We start from the raw sequence: 17,690 nt of genomic DNA on the forward strand, positions 1-17,690 counted from the left end.
AATGATAAATGCACCAGAATGCCTTAGAAAAGCAGCACTAATGGATAAGCAGCTTCTCAAGGCAGGCAACGTGTAGCAATATTGATTCTTTAATACACACAATGAAACCAAAGTCTTAATGATTAATAATCTGTTGTGAAACTCTATTCATTAGGTAAAAACAGTGCTGGGAGATGACACAACATAAATCAGGCAGTCTCCTCACTCATGAAAGAATGATGAGCTTGCTTGCGTCCATGTAAATTAGCAGCAATCACTCTGCATAAAAGAAAGCTCCTGCTTTTCACAACCCAGCTGGTAACAGCCAGGAAGAAAAGCTGGGGAAAAAAGAAAAACAACACACACAAAAAAACCCCTAAATCTAATTTCAACACTAATTTCAGAAAGTACTTAAGCAAAAACTAAACCAAGCTGGTATTACAAGGAGATGTGTGGAAAGGGACTCCTCCCAGAGCACAACACACCATTTTAGCAGAATTATATCAAATTTTGCCACGAGCATGATGAAACTTCCAGCCACTTCACAAAAATTTATGCTTAATATCTAAGTGCAACACTGCCATTAAACATAGAAGCTTAAAGAAAAACCAAAGTTAAGAACTAAGATCTAAGTAAGAACTAATTTAGTTAAGAACTAAGGAAAGACATTGCCTTAGGCAGCTTTACTTACTAAAATTGAATGTTCATTACCTTTTTGCCCAAGAATCCTCCTTACACCAATTAAATGGACACTCTGGCAAGCAGATTAATAACCTCTACAGATTGTTTAGATCGATCTTCAGTCAATGTAGAGCAGAGTAAGAGCTGACTGATAAGAGTCACAAAAGCAAAGAAGCAAGAGTCCCTCTTGCTTCTGCTGGAGCTGCTCTGCATGTTCCTACAGCAATGGACTTCTGGAATTCACAGCAGGGCTTTTATAAGGAGACTACTTCTCAAAAGAATGGCACAGCACAGCTGAACTGACAGAACACTGCTGGGTGCAGACACTGGTGCTCCTTCCCCCAGCCAAAGAAAAAGGAAAGCAAAGTCGAACTGCAGCAGTAACTCCAGAAGGTCACTAGTATTTCAAACACTTCCTTCAGTCCATGTGAATGCAAATCGGGGCTTTTTATACAGCTGAAAGAGATGGCAAGTGTAACACACTCAATGCCCACCCACACAGCTCCACAGCCATGCAGGTTCTAAACTTGGCATGGTGAATCCAGCACACTGCTGGAGCTGCAGGACCCAAGACTTTCCAAGGCCATTTTCACCTTTCTGCACCCTCATGGGTTGCCACATGCCACACAGCCTGACACTGAGAACACCAGGGATGAAACTCAGGATTCCCAACTCTCAGCAACAGGACTGTGTCAACTCCTCACTTTCATGCTTAAGATTTAAACTTTCCAATGTTAAATACTGTGAGTTTGATGGTAAATGTTGAAGTGTGCTGAAAGAGATGATCGCCTACAAGGAAATATTTCCATTCTAATACCCTGCAGCTTTCTCTTGCCTCCCTGTCCTGATTTCCTACCATAGCCTTCCTATTAAAAATTGTAAATAAGAATGCAGAACTAGCATAATCTGTTAATGAAAGCCTGGCACACAAGCAACTGCTACCTCTTTGTCATGAAGGAGATCAACTGCTTAAATATGGCAAGTTATCATAGATTAGTCAGTGCACAAAACAGAACAGCTTTTGCCCAGGAAAGGGATTAGCCTTTCCCCATCATCATCATCATCCACCTCGGTCTGTGGAAAAGCAGTTTAGAGTCTTAGGTCTCTTTCCAAACATATTCCAACCACAGATCGAGTTTTGTGGAAGAGCTTCTTAGTAAAACCTAGTGGTATTTGATAATTGGAGCAGGAAAAAATACAGCAAGTGATTTTTATGATGAAGAGGGATATAGTCAGAGGCAGTAAACAAATCTGCATTCGGCATGCAGCAGTTGTCAGCATTAACCAGGATAATACTGAGGCACAGCAAAGTTGGATACACAAGCAATGACTCCAAAAGCTGGGGATAAGTCTCCCCTAATAGAGATGGAAATTGAAATTTGGGAGCTGCCAAATCTCCAGCCTAACAATGAAGAAAGTTTTGTCAGTTCAGAATGAAGACCTGAAATACTGAAGGCAGACTCTAAAAAATGGTTTCCAATTAGGCTGGTGCTAACGATCCAATTTCAGGTGAATGGTCTAAAGTGGAGTCAGGAGTAGTAAAGCAGTTTCTTTGAAGTCTCAGGTTTTGTAGTTGGTGAAGCAGAGACAGAGTATAAAAATGCCCTGAGGTACAATGGAAAGAGATAAATGCAGGGGTTTTAAGTACATGGGTTTGAAGAAACAGTTCTAGTATGGAAGGAATCTCATTTAAATAATTTCCATGTATGGGCAATTGACTATCTAATAAATGTATATTGCGTATAAGGAAGACATATTGAGCTCACCAGTAGGATAAAGGATAATGAGTACAAAAATTAGACCTTGAAGATCACCTCATTCCACCCCTCACCACAGGCAGGGACACCTTCCACTATCCCAGGTTGCTCCAAGCCCTGTCCAGCCTGCCCTTGGACACTGCCAGGGATCCAGGGGCAGCCACAGCTTCTCTGGGCACCCTGTGCCAGGGCCTCCCCACCCTCCCAGGGAAGAATTTCTTCTGTATATCTAATCTACCCTGTGTCAGTTTGAAACCATTTCCCCTTGTCCTGTCACTCCAGGTCCAAAGTCCCTCTCCAGCTCTCCTGGAGCCCCTCCAGGCACTGGAAGGGGCTGTAAGATCTCCCTGGAGCCTCCTCTGAGCTTAACATCCCAGCTGTCTCCAGAGCAGAGGGGCTCCAGCCCTTGGAACATCTCCATGGCCTTCTCTGGACTTGCTCCAGCAGCTCCACATCCTTCCCATGCTGGAGACCCCAGAGCTGGAGACAGCACTGCAGGTGGGGTCTCACCACAGTGGAGTAGTGTGGGATTGCCCTGCTGTGCACACTGTGGGATGAGCCCAGGATATGGTTGGAGCTGATTAGAATGTAATTTATTCATTTTCACAGTTCAAACACTTGAAACATGAAATTTGACAGCATAAACCAAGATGGATTATTAAACATAAATGCCCCTAATTTAATCAATAATGTAGGAAAAGATATCTTTAATTGTTGGGCTTTTTCCTCACAGTGAACTACATAGGGCACATCTCCAACTGGCAGCTGTGGTAAGCTAGTGCTATGGATCTATTTTGCACAATTACTTCCTAATTAAAGCAGTAAAACTTTCAGCACCCTTGTAAGAATGAGTTCAGATCTAATATGACAGAGACTGTAGTTGGCTGACTTCAGCTACATTCAGCAGTAAAGGTATAAGAAAAATTGATCCAGTTCTGCAGTTTATCTCTCTTTACAGTGAGGTAAACAGCTCATTTAAGCTTCCCTATCACTTACCTGCTGGAAGAGAAGCTCTAAGATCACATTTTATCACCATGAAAGACTATGAAAAGGACTTTTTTTTGTTTCAGCGCTTTATCAATCTCTTCCTCACCTCTGCATCACATATCTAATGATTAGAGTTCATTTTTTATGCCTTCAAGTGCTGCTTTTGCTTGGAGATACTGTTCTACCAAGATGCTTCAGGGAATCTGCTCATCATTCAGCACAGCAACACCTCCACAAGACAGTCAGAGAAGGTGTGGTGTTTGCCAATCACTCCAGTCAACTCCTGCCAACTCCAGGAGCAGAGCTGAGCCCTCTGGGAACACACCTTTCCTTTCAGAAGTTTGAGTGTTGCCGAAATTAATGTTCTGGAAAGGCACAAGGTACACTAGTGTGCAAATTCCAAGGTGCAGCTGACAGTCTTCCCCATTAACTGTCTACTGACCACACTTTCCTCTCAGCTGGATATCCCCAAAAAGCAGTGACTACAGACTCATTTCCCACCAAGAAAAACACGGGGAGAGAGGCAAACTTTGCCTTTATAATTCCTCTCAAGTTCAAGCTTGCAAGCAAACTGTGAGCTGGAGTAATCTGCATCAGGGTGAAATTTGTAAAATCCCAGCAAGGGCTACTCTGCTGCCCAGGGTAACGACACGAGCATGAACTCCAGCTTGTAAAACACCCTCCGTGGGGAAAGGAACAGCACAAAGAGAGCAGCCCAAAACTTGCCCATAGATTACTTTTTTCCCCTTAAGGCACTCCCCAGTTGTCAGCTCGTGACAAAATTTAGAGCCTTTCAGCATTATTCTCACAGAACATTTGAGCACCAGCAGAGCTGATTGCTGGCCAGTTGCCTCCTTGGCTTTTCAGAAGCCTCTCGATGTGCTGCTTTGGGTGCTCCGGAGAGCGCAACGACCGAGAAATGGAATTACTTCCCTGAAAGTTATTTTGTGTTACACAGTCAGTATAGTTTTTCAAGCTGAGCTTTTAGCTAAGATCTGATACCACTGAGGTAATCCAGATCTTCCAGCTGAATGAGCCTCAGTAGAACTTTGCAGGTAGTGGTCTCACCAAGGCAGGATCATTAACAGCTTTATAAAAACACAACCCTAAAAGAAGAACCCTGCTACCAAAAGTTCCACTTCTTCTGTTTGTTTTAGCATGAGCTTCAATATACAAGAACTTCAGACAAGCACATTTAAGAATTCACCTGTCTCTAGAGGGTTAAGTGGCCCACCATGGAATTTCTCCTTAAGCATTTCTCAGTTATGAAAAGCCAAAAACATGATTTTCCTGGGAAAAACTAGTTCCCACAGTGTGACAGAGAAATCAGATACAGTGTTTGGTATTTAGAAAAAACTGTGTAATGACAGGATTTAAAGGCAAACATGCACACATTTAAGCCCTGAAAAAACACCAATCTTGTTTTTATGACAGACAGACTATGGCACAATATCTGAATAGGACTGAAGGCATTAAATACTGATCTGTTCTTTAATTATAAAGTATGTCTATGTATTTCAAAGACAAATTACTGAGGGGAAAATGAAGAACTTTCTAAAATGAACTTTGTTCCTCTAAAATGAACTTTGTTCCCTCTTCATTTGTCCAGATATTTTAAGATAGCATTTTTCAGAACAGGAGCAGCCCAAACTCAAAGGAGAGCTGAATAAACCACGGTGGTACTGCCTTCTACTGCCAGGACTTGGAAGAACCATTTCATCCACTCAAAGGAAGAAACTTTTCCTCATGTGGATAAGCGAGGCTGATCTTTTGCAGTTCTCTTGACAGATGTCCTAGCCCTGATGTCCTCTTTCAAGTTTTATTCTTTTCTAAATCAAGACACCGAGGTCTCTCGTGGACATATGGCACAGGGACATTAGAGATGCCATTTTTCCTTGCGAATGTGCTGGGATCTGCTGACCTCGGGTCACACTGGCAAGAAGTTACCATCTGCCTATTGCTGTTAGATGATCAAAAAGGAGTGTTTCTGGCTCTTCTGCTACAGCAAAACACCAAAGGGAGTGAGGATATTGTATTGCTTGCAGCTAGTGCTCTGGCTGTATCTCATCTGACCTTGAAACTCTGTCTGAAGTAGTAAAAGCACCAAGCAAACTGGGGGTGGAGGAGTGGGTATATCACAGGACTGAAAGGAAAAAATCCAGCAGCAGGTTTAACATCAGAGGGCCAGGTTAGCCCTTACATTCTGTAACCTTCCTTTAATCACCTTCAGTTTCCTCAGTGCACAAACATTGCAAGGGGAATTAAAAGAAACACTGAAGTAACTCAAAACAGTATTTTAGCAGAGCATTTCAAACGTGGGATCTCTGTGTGTTTGTTGCACACTGCACAGGATGTCTTGGGCCCTTCTAGAAACACAGAATGAGAAAAAGTTTGAAAGCAAAGCCCTCGAAAGTAGGAATAAATCAAAACTTTTCCTCTAACTAGATTGTATTCTCAAACACAGCAAATATTTCAACTTTTAGTTATATGAAGATTACAGATGCAGTTTTGTTTTGTGTTGTGCAGGACGAAACTGTTGCAGAAGCTCTGTCAAAATCACATTCTCCAGCCAAAGACATTAGCCAGCAACACATTATCTCAAAGAACATTAGAATTTAAAAAGTGTTGTGCAAAAGCAAGGATTACACCAAATACACCTCTGAGTCCTACTCAGTTTTTCATCTGGCTTCTTTCCTGAGATTCTGAACTCCTCTCATACTTTGCAGAAGCCTGCAAGTGACAGGGTTGCTGTACCCCAAATTTTTGGCCTCCAGTACTTCAATCTATCACGGCACAGGATGAAGGCTTAACCAGCTATGAGAAACCACTAAGCAAAAGTGCTCCAAATGGACCAAGAAACTTTTCACAACAGCAGAAAGTTCTCAAACTTTCCAAAATAAGGTGGTTTTTTTTTTCCCTCCAAGTAGCAGAGTCCCTTTGGTAAAGATAATTCAAGATAATTAAAGATAATTAAAGAACACCTGTCACTGACCACAGCATCACCAGTGGCTGTGGCTGGTCTGTACCATGACACAGACAACCCAAAAAGGATCAAACACTTTCCCAGACTGCAAACCAGAACACAACCAAGGCAAAAATGAGAAACTTGTACAATGTTAAAAAGTTACTTCATTGCATTTCGCCTTTAGCTGTACAATAACCTCTCCTCAGCTTTCAAGCAATCTGACCCAAGTATTTTCTTAATAAACAAGCACAGAAGATTTGCATTAAGCAGCAAGGGAAAGAAAACAAGACTTCCATAAAGTACATATCTGTCTCTGCTCCATGGTCTTGAATAAATCCATATTGTACCTAGCTTAGCAAACCAAAATTAAACCAAATACCAGTAAAAACTTCTCACCATGTTCCACGAAGACGTTGCAGTGTGGGCCAGCATGCCTCGATGACTCCTTCTTCCCTGCTCCTTTGATGAAGTGCAGGGCAGGCAGACTTGGCCTCCTTTGGTCCCCAAGAACTTTTCCAGGCTGCTGCCCCATAAAGTAACTATGGGCAGCCTTTCCCAGGACGAGAAGTTTTCCAAGAAGTCTGTGATCCCTGATCTTCCAGGCTGGGAAGGAGTTTTGAAGGAGAAGGTATTTTAGGTGGGATAAAGTCACTTGAGGTGAAGAATTAAGACAAGATTCCTCCAATGCTCCTGAAGACAGCAACAAGGTTCCTTAGGTGGCTTTATGCAAAAAAAAAAAACCAAAAAACCAAGTAAAAGTTCCAACCGCTCAGCAATGACCAAGCATTACCAAAGTTTCAGGTTGCCATATGTAGTGTGTCTTCCACCTGGTAAAGGAAAATTAGTTCAGCTCACAAGCAAGAAACCACACATAGGCTCACCCAGGGCAGGAAACAGCCATTCCCACCACAACCAGTGTCAAGGTTTCTTTTTTTTTCCTCCTTTTCTTTTGCATAGCATTGAGTTAGCAAAGGCCAAAGAGCCACGGGTTTGGCTTCAAGTATCGCTCAAGTCCAGCGGGGTCAGGTGCGCTGGGTCCATGTCAGCTCTCCAGGCGAAGCAGCAGCAGCAGCAGCTCGGTGGGTAGTGCGGGATGGCACGGGGGCTCCTCGGTCAGCGGGCTCGGCTCCTTGCACCGCCGCTAGCTCGGGGCCGGCGGGCCCGGCGGGGCCATGGAGCAGCGCTGGGCCGGCCGGGCCGGCGCCCCGTGCCCGCTGCCTCAGGCGGAGCCGGGCGCGGGGCTGCGAGGCCGGGCAGCTCCCAGAGGCCGGTTCGCAGCCAGCGGCCGGGCCAGGGCAGGCGGGGGGAACCGCGCCGGCCGCATCCCCGGGCGGGCGGGCGGCGGGAGCGGGGCCGGGCGGGACGAGAGGGCAGAGGGGCCGCGGGTAGCCCGGGGCTGCGGGACCGGCGGGGGGCGGCGGAGGCGGCGAGGGAGATCCCGGAACCCCCGGGCCGGCGGGCGGGCGGTCACATCCCCTTCCGGCCCCTCCTCCTCCGCCGCCCCCGCCTCCCGCCCGGCGCTGCCCGAGCCCGGCCCCGCTCCCTGCTCCTGCTCCAGGGACCGGGGAAGGGCGGCGGGGATGTGCCCGGGGAGAAGCCGTGAGGAGCGGGGCCAGGGAGGGGGTGTTCCCTTTGCTCGGCCCTGGTGAGGCACAGCTGGAGGGCTGTGCACAGCTCTGGGCTCCTCGGGACGAGATGGACATGGAGCTGGAGAGGGTCCTGAGGAGGGCACAGAGAGGATTTGGGGGCTGGAGCATGTGTCTGGTGAGGAGACACTCCGGCAGTGGGCCGGGTTAGTATGGAGAAGGGAAGGCTGAGAGGAGATCTCAGCAATCCATATAAACATCTCCAAAGGGTGTCCAAGGATGGTGCCAGACTCTCTTCAGTGGTGCCCGGCGACAGGACAAGGAGCAATGGCCATAAACTAAAACACAAAACGTTTTCCCGTCAAAATGAGGAAGAACTTTAGGTTGAGGGTGGCAGAGCTCTGGAACAAGTGCCCAGGAAAGGCCTGGAGTCTCCCTCTCTGGAGACATTCCAAACCCACCTGGATGTGTTCCTGTGGCACCTGCTCCAGGTGGATGGGATGATCCCATGTGGCAACCTTGACAGTTGGATGGGATGATCTCCAGAGGTCACTTCCAACCATAACTATTCTGTGATTCTGTGAAAAAAGCCTCTGAGGGGAGTGAGGGAATGAGCAGGGTTTGGTGGTCCATGAGAAGTGAGGGGTGAAGAGGAGGGTAGGGTGAGTCATGAGGAGGCAGCAAGGGGGGAGATGAGGGAACGGGAGATGAGGGAATGGGGCTGGGGGACATGAAAGTGTCTCCAGAGTGAAGCCACGAGGGTGCCATGAAGGAATCTAAGGGGAAGAAGAGGTGGATGAAGGGGAAGGTGAGGAGAATTGAAGGGGAGCGGAATGAAGGTGAAACTAGGACTGGCTGCTAAATCACTAGCAAAAGCCACACAAGGGCCCAAAAAGTTCACGTGAAATCCCTCACCTCTTAACAAGGGCCACCCAAGTTGTTTTCCCACAGATCTGACTCTGCAGGGGGCTCATGGCCCCTGGCTATCTCTGGACCCTGGATGCTTGCAGAGATGGACAGGGAAGAAGAGATCCTTACTGGATCAGCTATGTACACAGCCATCAGCTTTTCCACTGGAAAAGCCATTCCATTCCAGCCAGGAATCTCTCACTCTGCTTGCACAAAGGACTTCATTTCCTCATTAATGCTGTCAGCATACACCGAACTTGATACCAAAACCAGCGATAGAGCCCCGTGAATGTGACAATAAAACAAATATTTTATTCACCTACTTCTGTGCACCGTTTGGTACGAAGATGGAGTTAAACCCCCAAATATTTCAGTATGCACTGCATGTTCCCTGAGCTAAAGAATAGGTGGTGATGGTGAAGATATTTAGTTTTTCATAGGTTCTCCAGTTCACCTTGGGGATAGAAGAGGGTCAAGGCAGCAGCTTGAGGTCAGGGTGTTTCGGTCAAAGGTCTGTGGTTTCTCCCACTTGACAACAGAACACACAATTGCAATTCTGCGCTGTAGCCTCCTGCTCAGGGCAACCATCTGGACACAGAGCGCCTTGTTTATACTGACTCCTCCCTTGTGACAAATCCAAACACACTCCATGTCTCCTATGCCATATTCAAGGTCTCTGGCAGACCTGTATTTTTTGTCTTCTAACAATAGCATCCAAAATGTAGCACTTCATGCAGCCCAGCGGGATCCTCCACCTCTGCTGTGCCAGGCTGCTCCTACCTCACTAATTCTTAGTCAGGAGACTGAGCTCAAACCATTTCTATTGGATTTCTCCATCAGTGGCTGGAATTGCAGGTACTGAGGCTGTGCTGCACACACACACAGGAGAGAGAAATTCTGGTCCATTGTGCTGATACGCATCCAGGGTCACATCTCTTGAACTCTGCAGAATTTCTCCAGGTTTATCTCAGTATTGGAGATCAGCCTCTCACTGAGGTGATCTAACCCCTCACTTGGCTTCCACAGATTGAAGAAAAGTGAGGAAATAAATAAAGCTGTCTGTCAGCACAGGCCAAGCATCCCAAGAGAAATTTGTTTAAAAACCCGTTACCAACCACTGTCCACTGAAAAAATATTCTCTTCTGGGTCTGACTGGATAATCTCTCCTACCGTTGCAAGGCTGAAGCAGAGCAAACTCCAGATGACAACCATGGGTCCACAATACTCAGAAAACCTTCACCACATCAAGCAAAAGTAATTGCAAATATGCAGGACTTCACAGAATCACAGAACTGTTTGGGTTGGGAGGGACCTTAAAGACCACCCCCCTGCCATGACAGGGACACCTTCCACTAGACCACATTGCTCCCAGCCCTGTCTGACCTGGCCTTCAGCACTTCCAGGGATGTGTTCTGGACAGTACAGGCTGTAAATATGCTCCTCCCTGGCTTGCCTGAAACCTATGCAGCTGAATGCATTTTTTATTTAACAGACCAGGTGAATTTATCATTCAGGCCAACAGGCAGTTATTCCTTCTGATGCTTTGCAGACATAAGCAACAAAGTGGGGCGAGTTCTTTGCCAGCAGTTCCCAACCTCTTTCCACTCAGCAGTTTCTCCAAAAGCATTTCCTGTTTCCCAGAGCAGTGCTGTAGTTCATGTGGGACAATACACAGGCAGATGACTCAGCTGGTCACTCCCAAATGTCATAGCAAGATACCTGCCTTCCTCCCCTGGAGGGTTTTACATTTTCTGTACCCAAAACTGCTTCCAGTTTTTGTGAATATGACTGTCTCACATTAAACTTGGAAGTTGCCCAGTAGATTCAGAAATTGTTAGAGAAGAGAGAGACAGAAAACTTGTGTGAATACAGAATAAAAAAAAAAAAAAAAAACTAGAATGTTTTTTCAATCAAGCCTGTGTACATCCTACGATTTATTTTTTTCCTAAGAGATATTTCAGTGCTTTTTCTGTTTACTTCCCATTAAGTGTGGGTTCTCACCCAACAGCTGCAGTGACGTTTTCTCCATAACAATATCTTAAAAGCTTCAACCTCTTCACCCAATAATAAAACTTAGCATGTTAATTAGCAGTCCTCAGGAACTTGAAACAACCATTTCAAAATGTCTCTAATCTCAGTGGGATTTCAGTCTCTTCTCAGGTCTGCTCAAAGCTTTGTATTTGTACTACTCTCAGCTGAACAGCAAAACTGCACACAGATAATACAGAAGTAATGCAATAAGCAGCAGTAATTGGATTAATAACCCATTAGCACAAATTTAAAATCCCAGTGGTTATTCCTAGGAGTAAAGGAATTCTTCCTATTAGTACATGAACACTGGCACCAAGAAACAAGAGAATTATTTCTGCAGATGAGTGATGTTGTGTTCTCATTACTGCAGGCAGCACTCACCAGCAAGGGAACTACTTACTAACTCCACTTCTGAGCACATCTGCACCTTGTATGAATCCTGGAGTAAGCAGCACAGGAGATTTATAGTGTCAGACACTGGTGAACACAGAAATCAGGTTGCTCGGAGCTGTTTTAATGCCTGCATGGGCCTTTTAGTTCTCCATATAAAAATTAACACTTACTAGGTTTTTTCCACCCTGTTTACAACTACTTTTTTTTCCCGTTAAACCAGAGATGCCATAGTTTCTTCTTTTTCACCATTCCTGGTTAGAAGCTGCCCAGAAAAATCTCATGGACTATTTCTAGAATTCAAGAGGACACTGCTGCTGGCTTCTTGTTACCTGCTGGCTTGCAGAGTTGTGCTGGATGGGGTTGCAGGAACTGCCAGCAATGACCTTGCTGAAGCCTTGTTACACAATTTAGGTCTTTGCACAGCACTGGCTGAATGTGGAAAGATCAGTAATTACCCCTCATGGTCATGGGGGAAAACACTGAGACCTTCAATTCCCTCCCCATCACGAAAGATCCATAACCAAACCTCACCAGCTGGTGTTCCTCTTGGGTTTAAAAACAAAAGTGCCAGGCATTCAGGAATAAGGGAACTGGATGAGTCACATACCTCCCCCATTTAACACACCATTAATGCCAAAATCTCAGGAATGCTGCAGCAAGCGGAGGAATCAGAAAGTTCAGAGCTGAAGCATTCCAGATCTTGAGTTGTTTTTCAGCAGAAACACATGAATCTTCCCATGTGGTAATAAGATAAACAGCTATTGAGTAAGGGGAAAAAAAAGTACTTTTCTAATTAAAAGATGCAGGCTTCTAAAGCTTGTTTAGCCTTTTTGAACCATTCTTGTCCACGCAGGTGTGGGTTATGGGATTACCAGCAGCCTCATGCAGACCTGAAAGTGTCACCATCAAGCTTTGGTTTTCAAATTTCCCAAACCATCTTGAGGATGTGATTGTTGCAATCCTTAGTAGGGACTCCTCATAAAACTCAGAAATAACAATTGCAAGGTCTTGTGTGGAGCATTCCAACAATACCCCCAACAAGCTGAGTACTATTTTCAGAGGCAGCACGGGCAGTTGTGCAGCAGCAGAACGGATTAGCCATGTCCTTGCTTGTCCTTAGCCCCATTATGCTTTAGGATTTGGGCAGCAGTGCTGGTGGCAGCCATCCAGGCCCTGCTGTTTGGCAGGGCAGTGAGGCGGAGCTGCTGGCCAAGGGAAGTGCCACAAACGCGATCCAAAGGTGCCATCTAGTGCCTGCTCGGGACCACAGGGAAAGCAGCCCCAACTGGAGGGACAGCAACGAAGGGAATTCCTAGTTCCCAGGAAACACTGAGCAAAGAATTTTCCTTTTTGCCTGAGGCAAGTGTGAGAATTTGCATCGAATAATTGGAATCAGGAACAATTGGGGCAGATGTTTTACCATTCTTTTTAAGAATTACAGTGCTGTGATGCAAGGATACATTTGCCATACAAATAGATACAAAAGATATATAACACAACAGCTCTAATAGAGCACCAGAGAGCTGAGAGGAAAAGCAGAGAAAGCATCACATTCTACACAGAGGTGGTCAGTGACTGCCTGCCAACATCTGGCTCAACATGCTCTTCACCTGGGTCACACTGGGCTCCCTGTCATCCCCTGGTCACCTCTGCTTGACTCACCTCTCCAAAGGATCCTGCAGGGAGGAAACGCTGCGAGAGCCACTGTGAAAACAATGCCAGGCAGTCCTTACAGAGGAAGGTCAAGTCCTGCTGGGATGAAGAGCAGCAGCTGAAGGGGAGATAAGACAGTGTAACCATTCCAAGTGTCCTGGAATAAGGAAACTCGAGCCAACCATAGCTCTCAAGCTAGATGAAAAGCAAGCTAATGCACACACTGCTGAAGAGCTCATTTGTTTCAAAAAATTTATTGGAATGTAAAATATTTAATACAAAACAATACTGGTGCCTCCTCAGAAGAGGAGCTCACCATGTTAGGTATAAAAAAAAAAAAAAGACCAGCAGGATACACACAAACCAGGACACTGCTTGCCCACAGCTCCTGGCTCATATGGACAGCCACATCCCATCTCATACCCCTGAGACATTCAAGCCATTAACAGCCAGATCCAAACCGTGGTTAGCAAGGGTGTGGATGCTCCTGTTCTCTAAACACATGTGCCTGGATCTACATTCTTGAAAACAAGGGCTCTCAGTCAGGGGACAGAATAGCAGATCTGGATCACAGTAAATTAAAATCCAAGTCATCTTTTGGGGAGAGAGAAACATCACAAAACATGTCCCTTCCTCTCTGTCATTCTGCACCAAGTTCTGGGGCACTAGACACAGGCAACAGGTGCTAGGAGACACGTCCCAGTTGCATCTACATCTTTATAAAGGTCAGGTATCAATTTTTCAGGCTGTTGCACTAAAAGGCTATTGTACTTAAGTACTCCTTTGTAGCGAAAGGACACAGGAGATACCCTAGGAGTGAGGAATTTTGGTGGTTTCTGAAGTGTGGAATGAATGCTGGGGACTAGAACACTGAAAAAAACCATGTAATACTGAGAATCAAAGCTGCCATGCTGGGATTTCAAATGACTGCTTCTGGCCATGTGCCCTATCCCTCCAAATCCAGCAACCTCTGTCGAGCTTCCAGAACGATCTCCTCCGTCACCTCTGGTTTCAGAATGTCCTTGATCTGCAGTGGAAAGAAAAGTAATATTAGCACCACAAAGCAACTACTACTTCTGCACACTCTGTAGGAACAGAGGTCCCTTTTGCACAGCAGTGACCAGCAAGGGAGTTTAGAGGGTTGTGGTCAAACAGGTCCTAAGCAAAGCCAACTTGGCCAGCTGGAAATTCTTACAGAGACTAGAGGAAACCAAAGGAGATGCTACTAACCCTCCTCAGCTCTCCTGCAGGACACACACTGTATTTGGGAAGGGGAGAGATGACTTAAACACAACTACACTTCAAAAGAACACCTCACTGGGAGTGAAAGGAGAACACAATTCAGATCTCATTTATTTATAGGAAGAGAATTCCCTGTGATTGTGCTGGCAGGAATCACAGTGAAAAGCTGTACAGTGAGGTCAAATGGAGGCAGCCTTCCAGCAGTGCAGGTTGTGGATATAGACACAAGACTGCTCTCTGTACAACACATGACATTTACTTTTTCATTGCTTCATAAAATAGACTGTACCCTCACACAATGCCAAATTTAATACTGTTTTCACAGGAATTCAGGGGTCCATAATCCCAGCAAGGGATACACAACATCTATCAAAAAATTGACCTGTTCTCTATAGGAATAGTTTGTCTTTGGCAAACTGTGTTATTCAGAAGGGAAGTTCATACTGTCACAACAGGATGCTTTGAAAAGCCCAAAGGAAACCCTGACTTCAGCAGCAACTGAGGGAGCCTTTCTGCTCCCTCCCCTCAGTGTGTAATAAACACCACTGGCTCCTGTACCTGATGAGAAAGGGATGCTTCATAGCAATATAGGATGCTGGTGTCAAAGAGCATCATCTTGTGAGCAACCAGAGCCACGATGCAGTTTCGGAGCCTGGAGATCACCTCCCGGTCAGACAAGGGAACTGGCTGGGAAAGGACAGAGGAAAAGAGATTAATACACAGGGAAATAATGCAAGCAAAAAAGCCTTTCTGTGAACTTGACACAAGGTCCTGAAAGTCTCAGGTTACTCATGTCCTCTGACTATGTTAGATTAAAAGCCATCATTGGTAGAAGGTTCACCTTCTCTAAACACTCACCTCCAAGCTGGTGGTGAAGCCCCCAGCCTCCTCATCCTTCTGCTCTGGAGTGGGGTAGATCCAGATGAAGCCATTGTTGCCAAGGATCAAGGATGCACCACAGGGCAGGTCATGGAAATGAGTCTTCTGGCGTTTCACAAGGGAGGGAGAGACCTGAACCAGCACACCCTGGGCAAGCTGGAGAGGAGACCACGAGACTCAGCGTGAGAAACCTCACGAGCCACCACAGACAACACCAAATCACTCACTCCATTCCTGGCCTAGGAACCACTCAGTTTTAACACCTTTTCCTGTGAAACAGTGAATATAAAACCTGCCTGCCTCTGGGAGCACTGGGAGGATTAGCTAATGCCTGTGCAGCCCTTTGAAGATGAAGAATACTCTAAGTGCTTAACACAAAATGTTAATAATATCTTGATCGTAACTACACATCAACCATCCCTGCAGAAAAATGAGGAGTCAGAGGCCCAATTTAGCAGAACACTTTCCCTCTTAATCCAATCACTGTCCTTCACCCTTTGTGCAATAAGCACACTTCCCTTTCATCTTTTAAGTGCTAATACCCTTGGTCTGGTAATCCCAAACTGCAGCCTACGCTCCAATGGCCCCTTGGCTTATTTCAATGCACAAAACCAGAGATAAATGCCAACTGTGTAAAGCCTAAAATAGAGCCCTGGGGAGTGAAACAAGTCACAGGGGCAATGGCCTGCAGAAGAGGAGTGAGGAGATTTCTCCCCATGATTTAATTCCCAAGTGGCTAGTGAGGGAAACAGGAATGGCAAGCTGGAACTGTGGACAGGGAGAGCAGTGGCTCAAAGGGCAACTCAAGGACACTGCCCCTGCTTCGGGGAAACTCTGCCTGGTGGTCCCATGTAGGAGCTGAGAGTCTTCCTATCCTGCAGGAATGGATTATGACACCATCCTGCTCTACTCCAGAGCTCTTTTCTTAAGAAAGCTTCCAAAAGGCCTTATTCAAGTCAGCTGGTGCAGAATTACGCCAGGATCAAGGGCTTTAGAACAACTCACCTTTCCGTATTTCAAGCTCCGGGTGTGCAGCGATACAGCCCCATCAGAAAATATAGACTGGACCTCTGCCTATTGGTGCCACTTAAGGAAACATGGTCCCCAAGGCTGGCCAGTGCCACCCCAGCACAGCTCTCACCCCCAGACAGGCCAGCTAAGCTCTGTCTGTTTTTCCCCATGCCCTTGGCTCTTCTGTCAGAGGGAGCAGCAGAAGGATACACTGATGAGATCCCCTTCCTGCAGGTAGTCCCTCATTGCAAGCTCATCTTCTGCTGATCTCCTCCTCTGAAACAACACAAGAGAAGTTACATGTAGCCCTGAATGACAAAACATCCATCATTAGCTCATTGTGGGGCACCTTAGGATGCCTTGTAAAACACAACCAGCTACACTCACCAGCTCCCCACCAGGTAAATTTATAGACGACAGCAACAGGACTGAATCCAGCCTGGAATTCGTTTCCACTTTCCATCGCTTTTGCTGAACCTAAGTGGAAAAAAACCCCAAACATGTTGGTGTACACTAAAAAACTGAACAGGAACTGCAGCCCACCAAGCTGCAGAGGAGACAGCTCTGCTGGCTTCTTCCACCCTCATCCCGGTTAAAACCCATACATTCCCAGGGCTGTCCGTCCCCACAGGGACAGTGATTTATATCGGTGTTTTACGATCCTGGGAAGCACCCTGGGTCAGACTGAGCCCCACCGGCCGCCAGCAGCCACCCTCCTCCTCCTCGGCACCGCGACAAACACCGCGTTTTACCTCAGTAATCCTCCCGACCACGACGTCGCCGACCTCGCCGTTGTACCTGGGCAGAGAGCGGCGGTCACACACCTCACCCGCCGAGGCCACACACCTCACCTGCAGGCCAGCCAGGCCCCCCGGGCCAAACCCGCCCCGGCCGCGCTCACCTGGCCTTCAGCGCCCTGACACACACCAGCTTGTTCACCCTCTCCACCACGCCGGCCACCGAGGCGATCAGCTTCTCGTCCTCCACATAGGTGCCGTGGCCCCTGCGGAGAGAGAGAGAGCCGCTGCCTCAGGACGGCCCCAAGCCGCGCCACCCCGCCGCCGCCTCCCCTCCGCCGCTGCCCGCACTTCATGTATCCCGTGTCGGTGGTGATCGTGTCGCCGGGTGCCACCAGGTGCTTCTCGGGGCCCCGGGGCGCGCTGGACTCCAGGGGAGCGCGGGCCGCCGGCAGCCTCATGGTGACCGCCGCCATGTTGGCCCCGCCGCACGCGCCTTCCGCCCGCCATATTGGCTGCTGGCGAGAGTGCGCCTGAGGGCGCGGGCGCTGCCATCTTGAGTGAGGGCGGCGGGGGGCGGTGACTGGGCGGCCATGTTTGTTCCTGGCAGCGAAGGTACTTGTGGGCTTCACCCCGTTGGGGCCCAGGGGGAATGGCGGCCATGTTTAGTGCGGGCAGTGAGCTGCCCCCTCAGAACCCGCCCGCCGTACCGGAGGGACCCCACAGAGCTCCCCCGGGACTCACCGCGCCCCTCAGCCCGGGCCATGGCGGGAGCAGCACCTCCGCTTTGGGGTGCCGCTCACACCGGGTGTGTCCCTGAGAACAAACCTCTGATCCCCTCCCCAGCTGCCCCGTGCAGGCTTGGTGTAAATATCCCCGA

At 47.3% G+C, this 17,690-nt stretch overlaps 2 protein-coding genes across 2 annotated transcripts in view; both read right to left on the reverse strand.

Annotated features, from left to right (window-relative positions):
* The window catches only part of ABL1 (ABL proto-oncogene 1, non-receptor tyrosine kinase), a 77,041-nt gene extending 69,201 nt beyond the window's left edge, over nucleotides 1–7,840 (reverse strand). Inside the window, exon 1 of the mRNA XM_085076999.1 lies at nucleotides 6,766–7,840. Coding sequence (XP_084933125.1) covers nucleotides 6,766–6,901 — 136 coding nt within the window. The 5' untranslated portion in view covers nucleotides 6,902–7,840. The remainder of the gene's footprint in view (nucleotides 1–6,765) is intronic.
* Nucleotides 7,841–13,179: 5,339 nt separating this feature from the next.
* On the reverse strand, nucleotides 13,180–17,332 carry EXOSC2 (exosome component 2). Its single transcript, XM_085077002.1, has 9 exons — nucleotides 17,162–17,332; nucleotides 16,975–17,076; nucleotides 16,826–16,871; nucleotides 16,461–16,550; nucleotides 16,284–16,349; nucleotides 16,068–16,136; nucleotides 15,042–15,218; nucleotides 14,742–14,870; nucleotides 13,180–13,968 (listed from the first exon to the last, which is right to left on the reverse strand). Exons 1-9 carry the CDS (start codon nucleotides 17,284–17,286, stop codon nucleotides 13,888–13,890), a joined length of 885 nt encoding a protein of 294 aa, XP_084933128.1. The 5' UTR covers nucleotides 17,287–17,332; the 3' UTR covers nucleotides 13,180–13,887.
* Nucleotides 17,333–17,690: the final 358 nt, after the last annotated feature.

The sequence above is a fragment of the Lichenostomus cassidix genome, chromosome 17, assembly GCF_008360975.1.
Source record: "Lichenostomus cassidix isolate B80296 chromosome 17, HeHo_3.0, whole genome shotgun sequence".
Taxonomy (NCBI): domain Eukaryota; kingdom Metazoa; phylum Chordata; class Aves; order Passeriformes; family Meliphagidae; genus Lichenostomus; species Lichenostomus cassidix.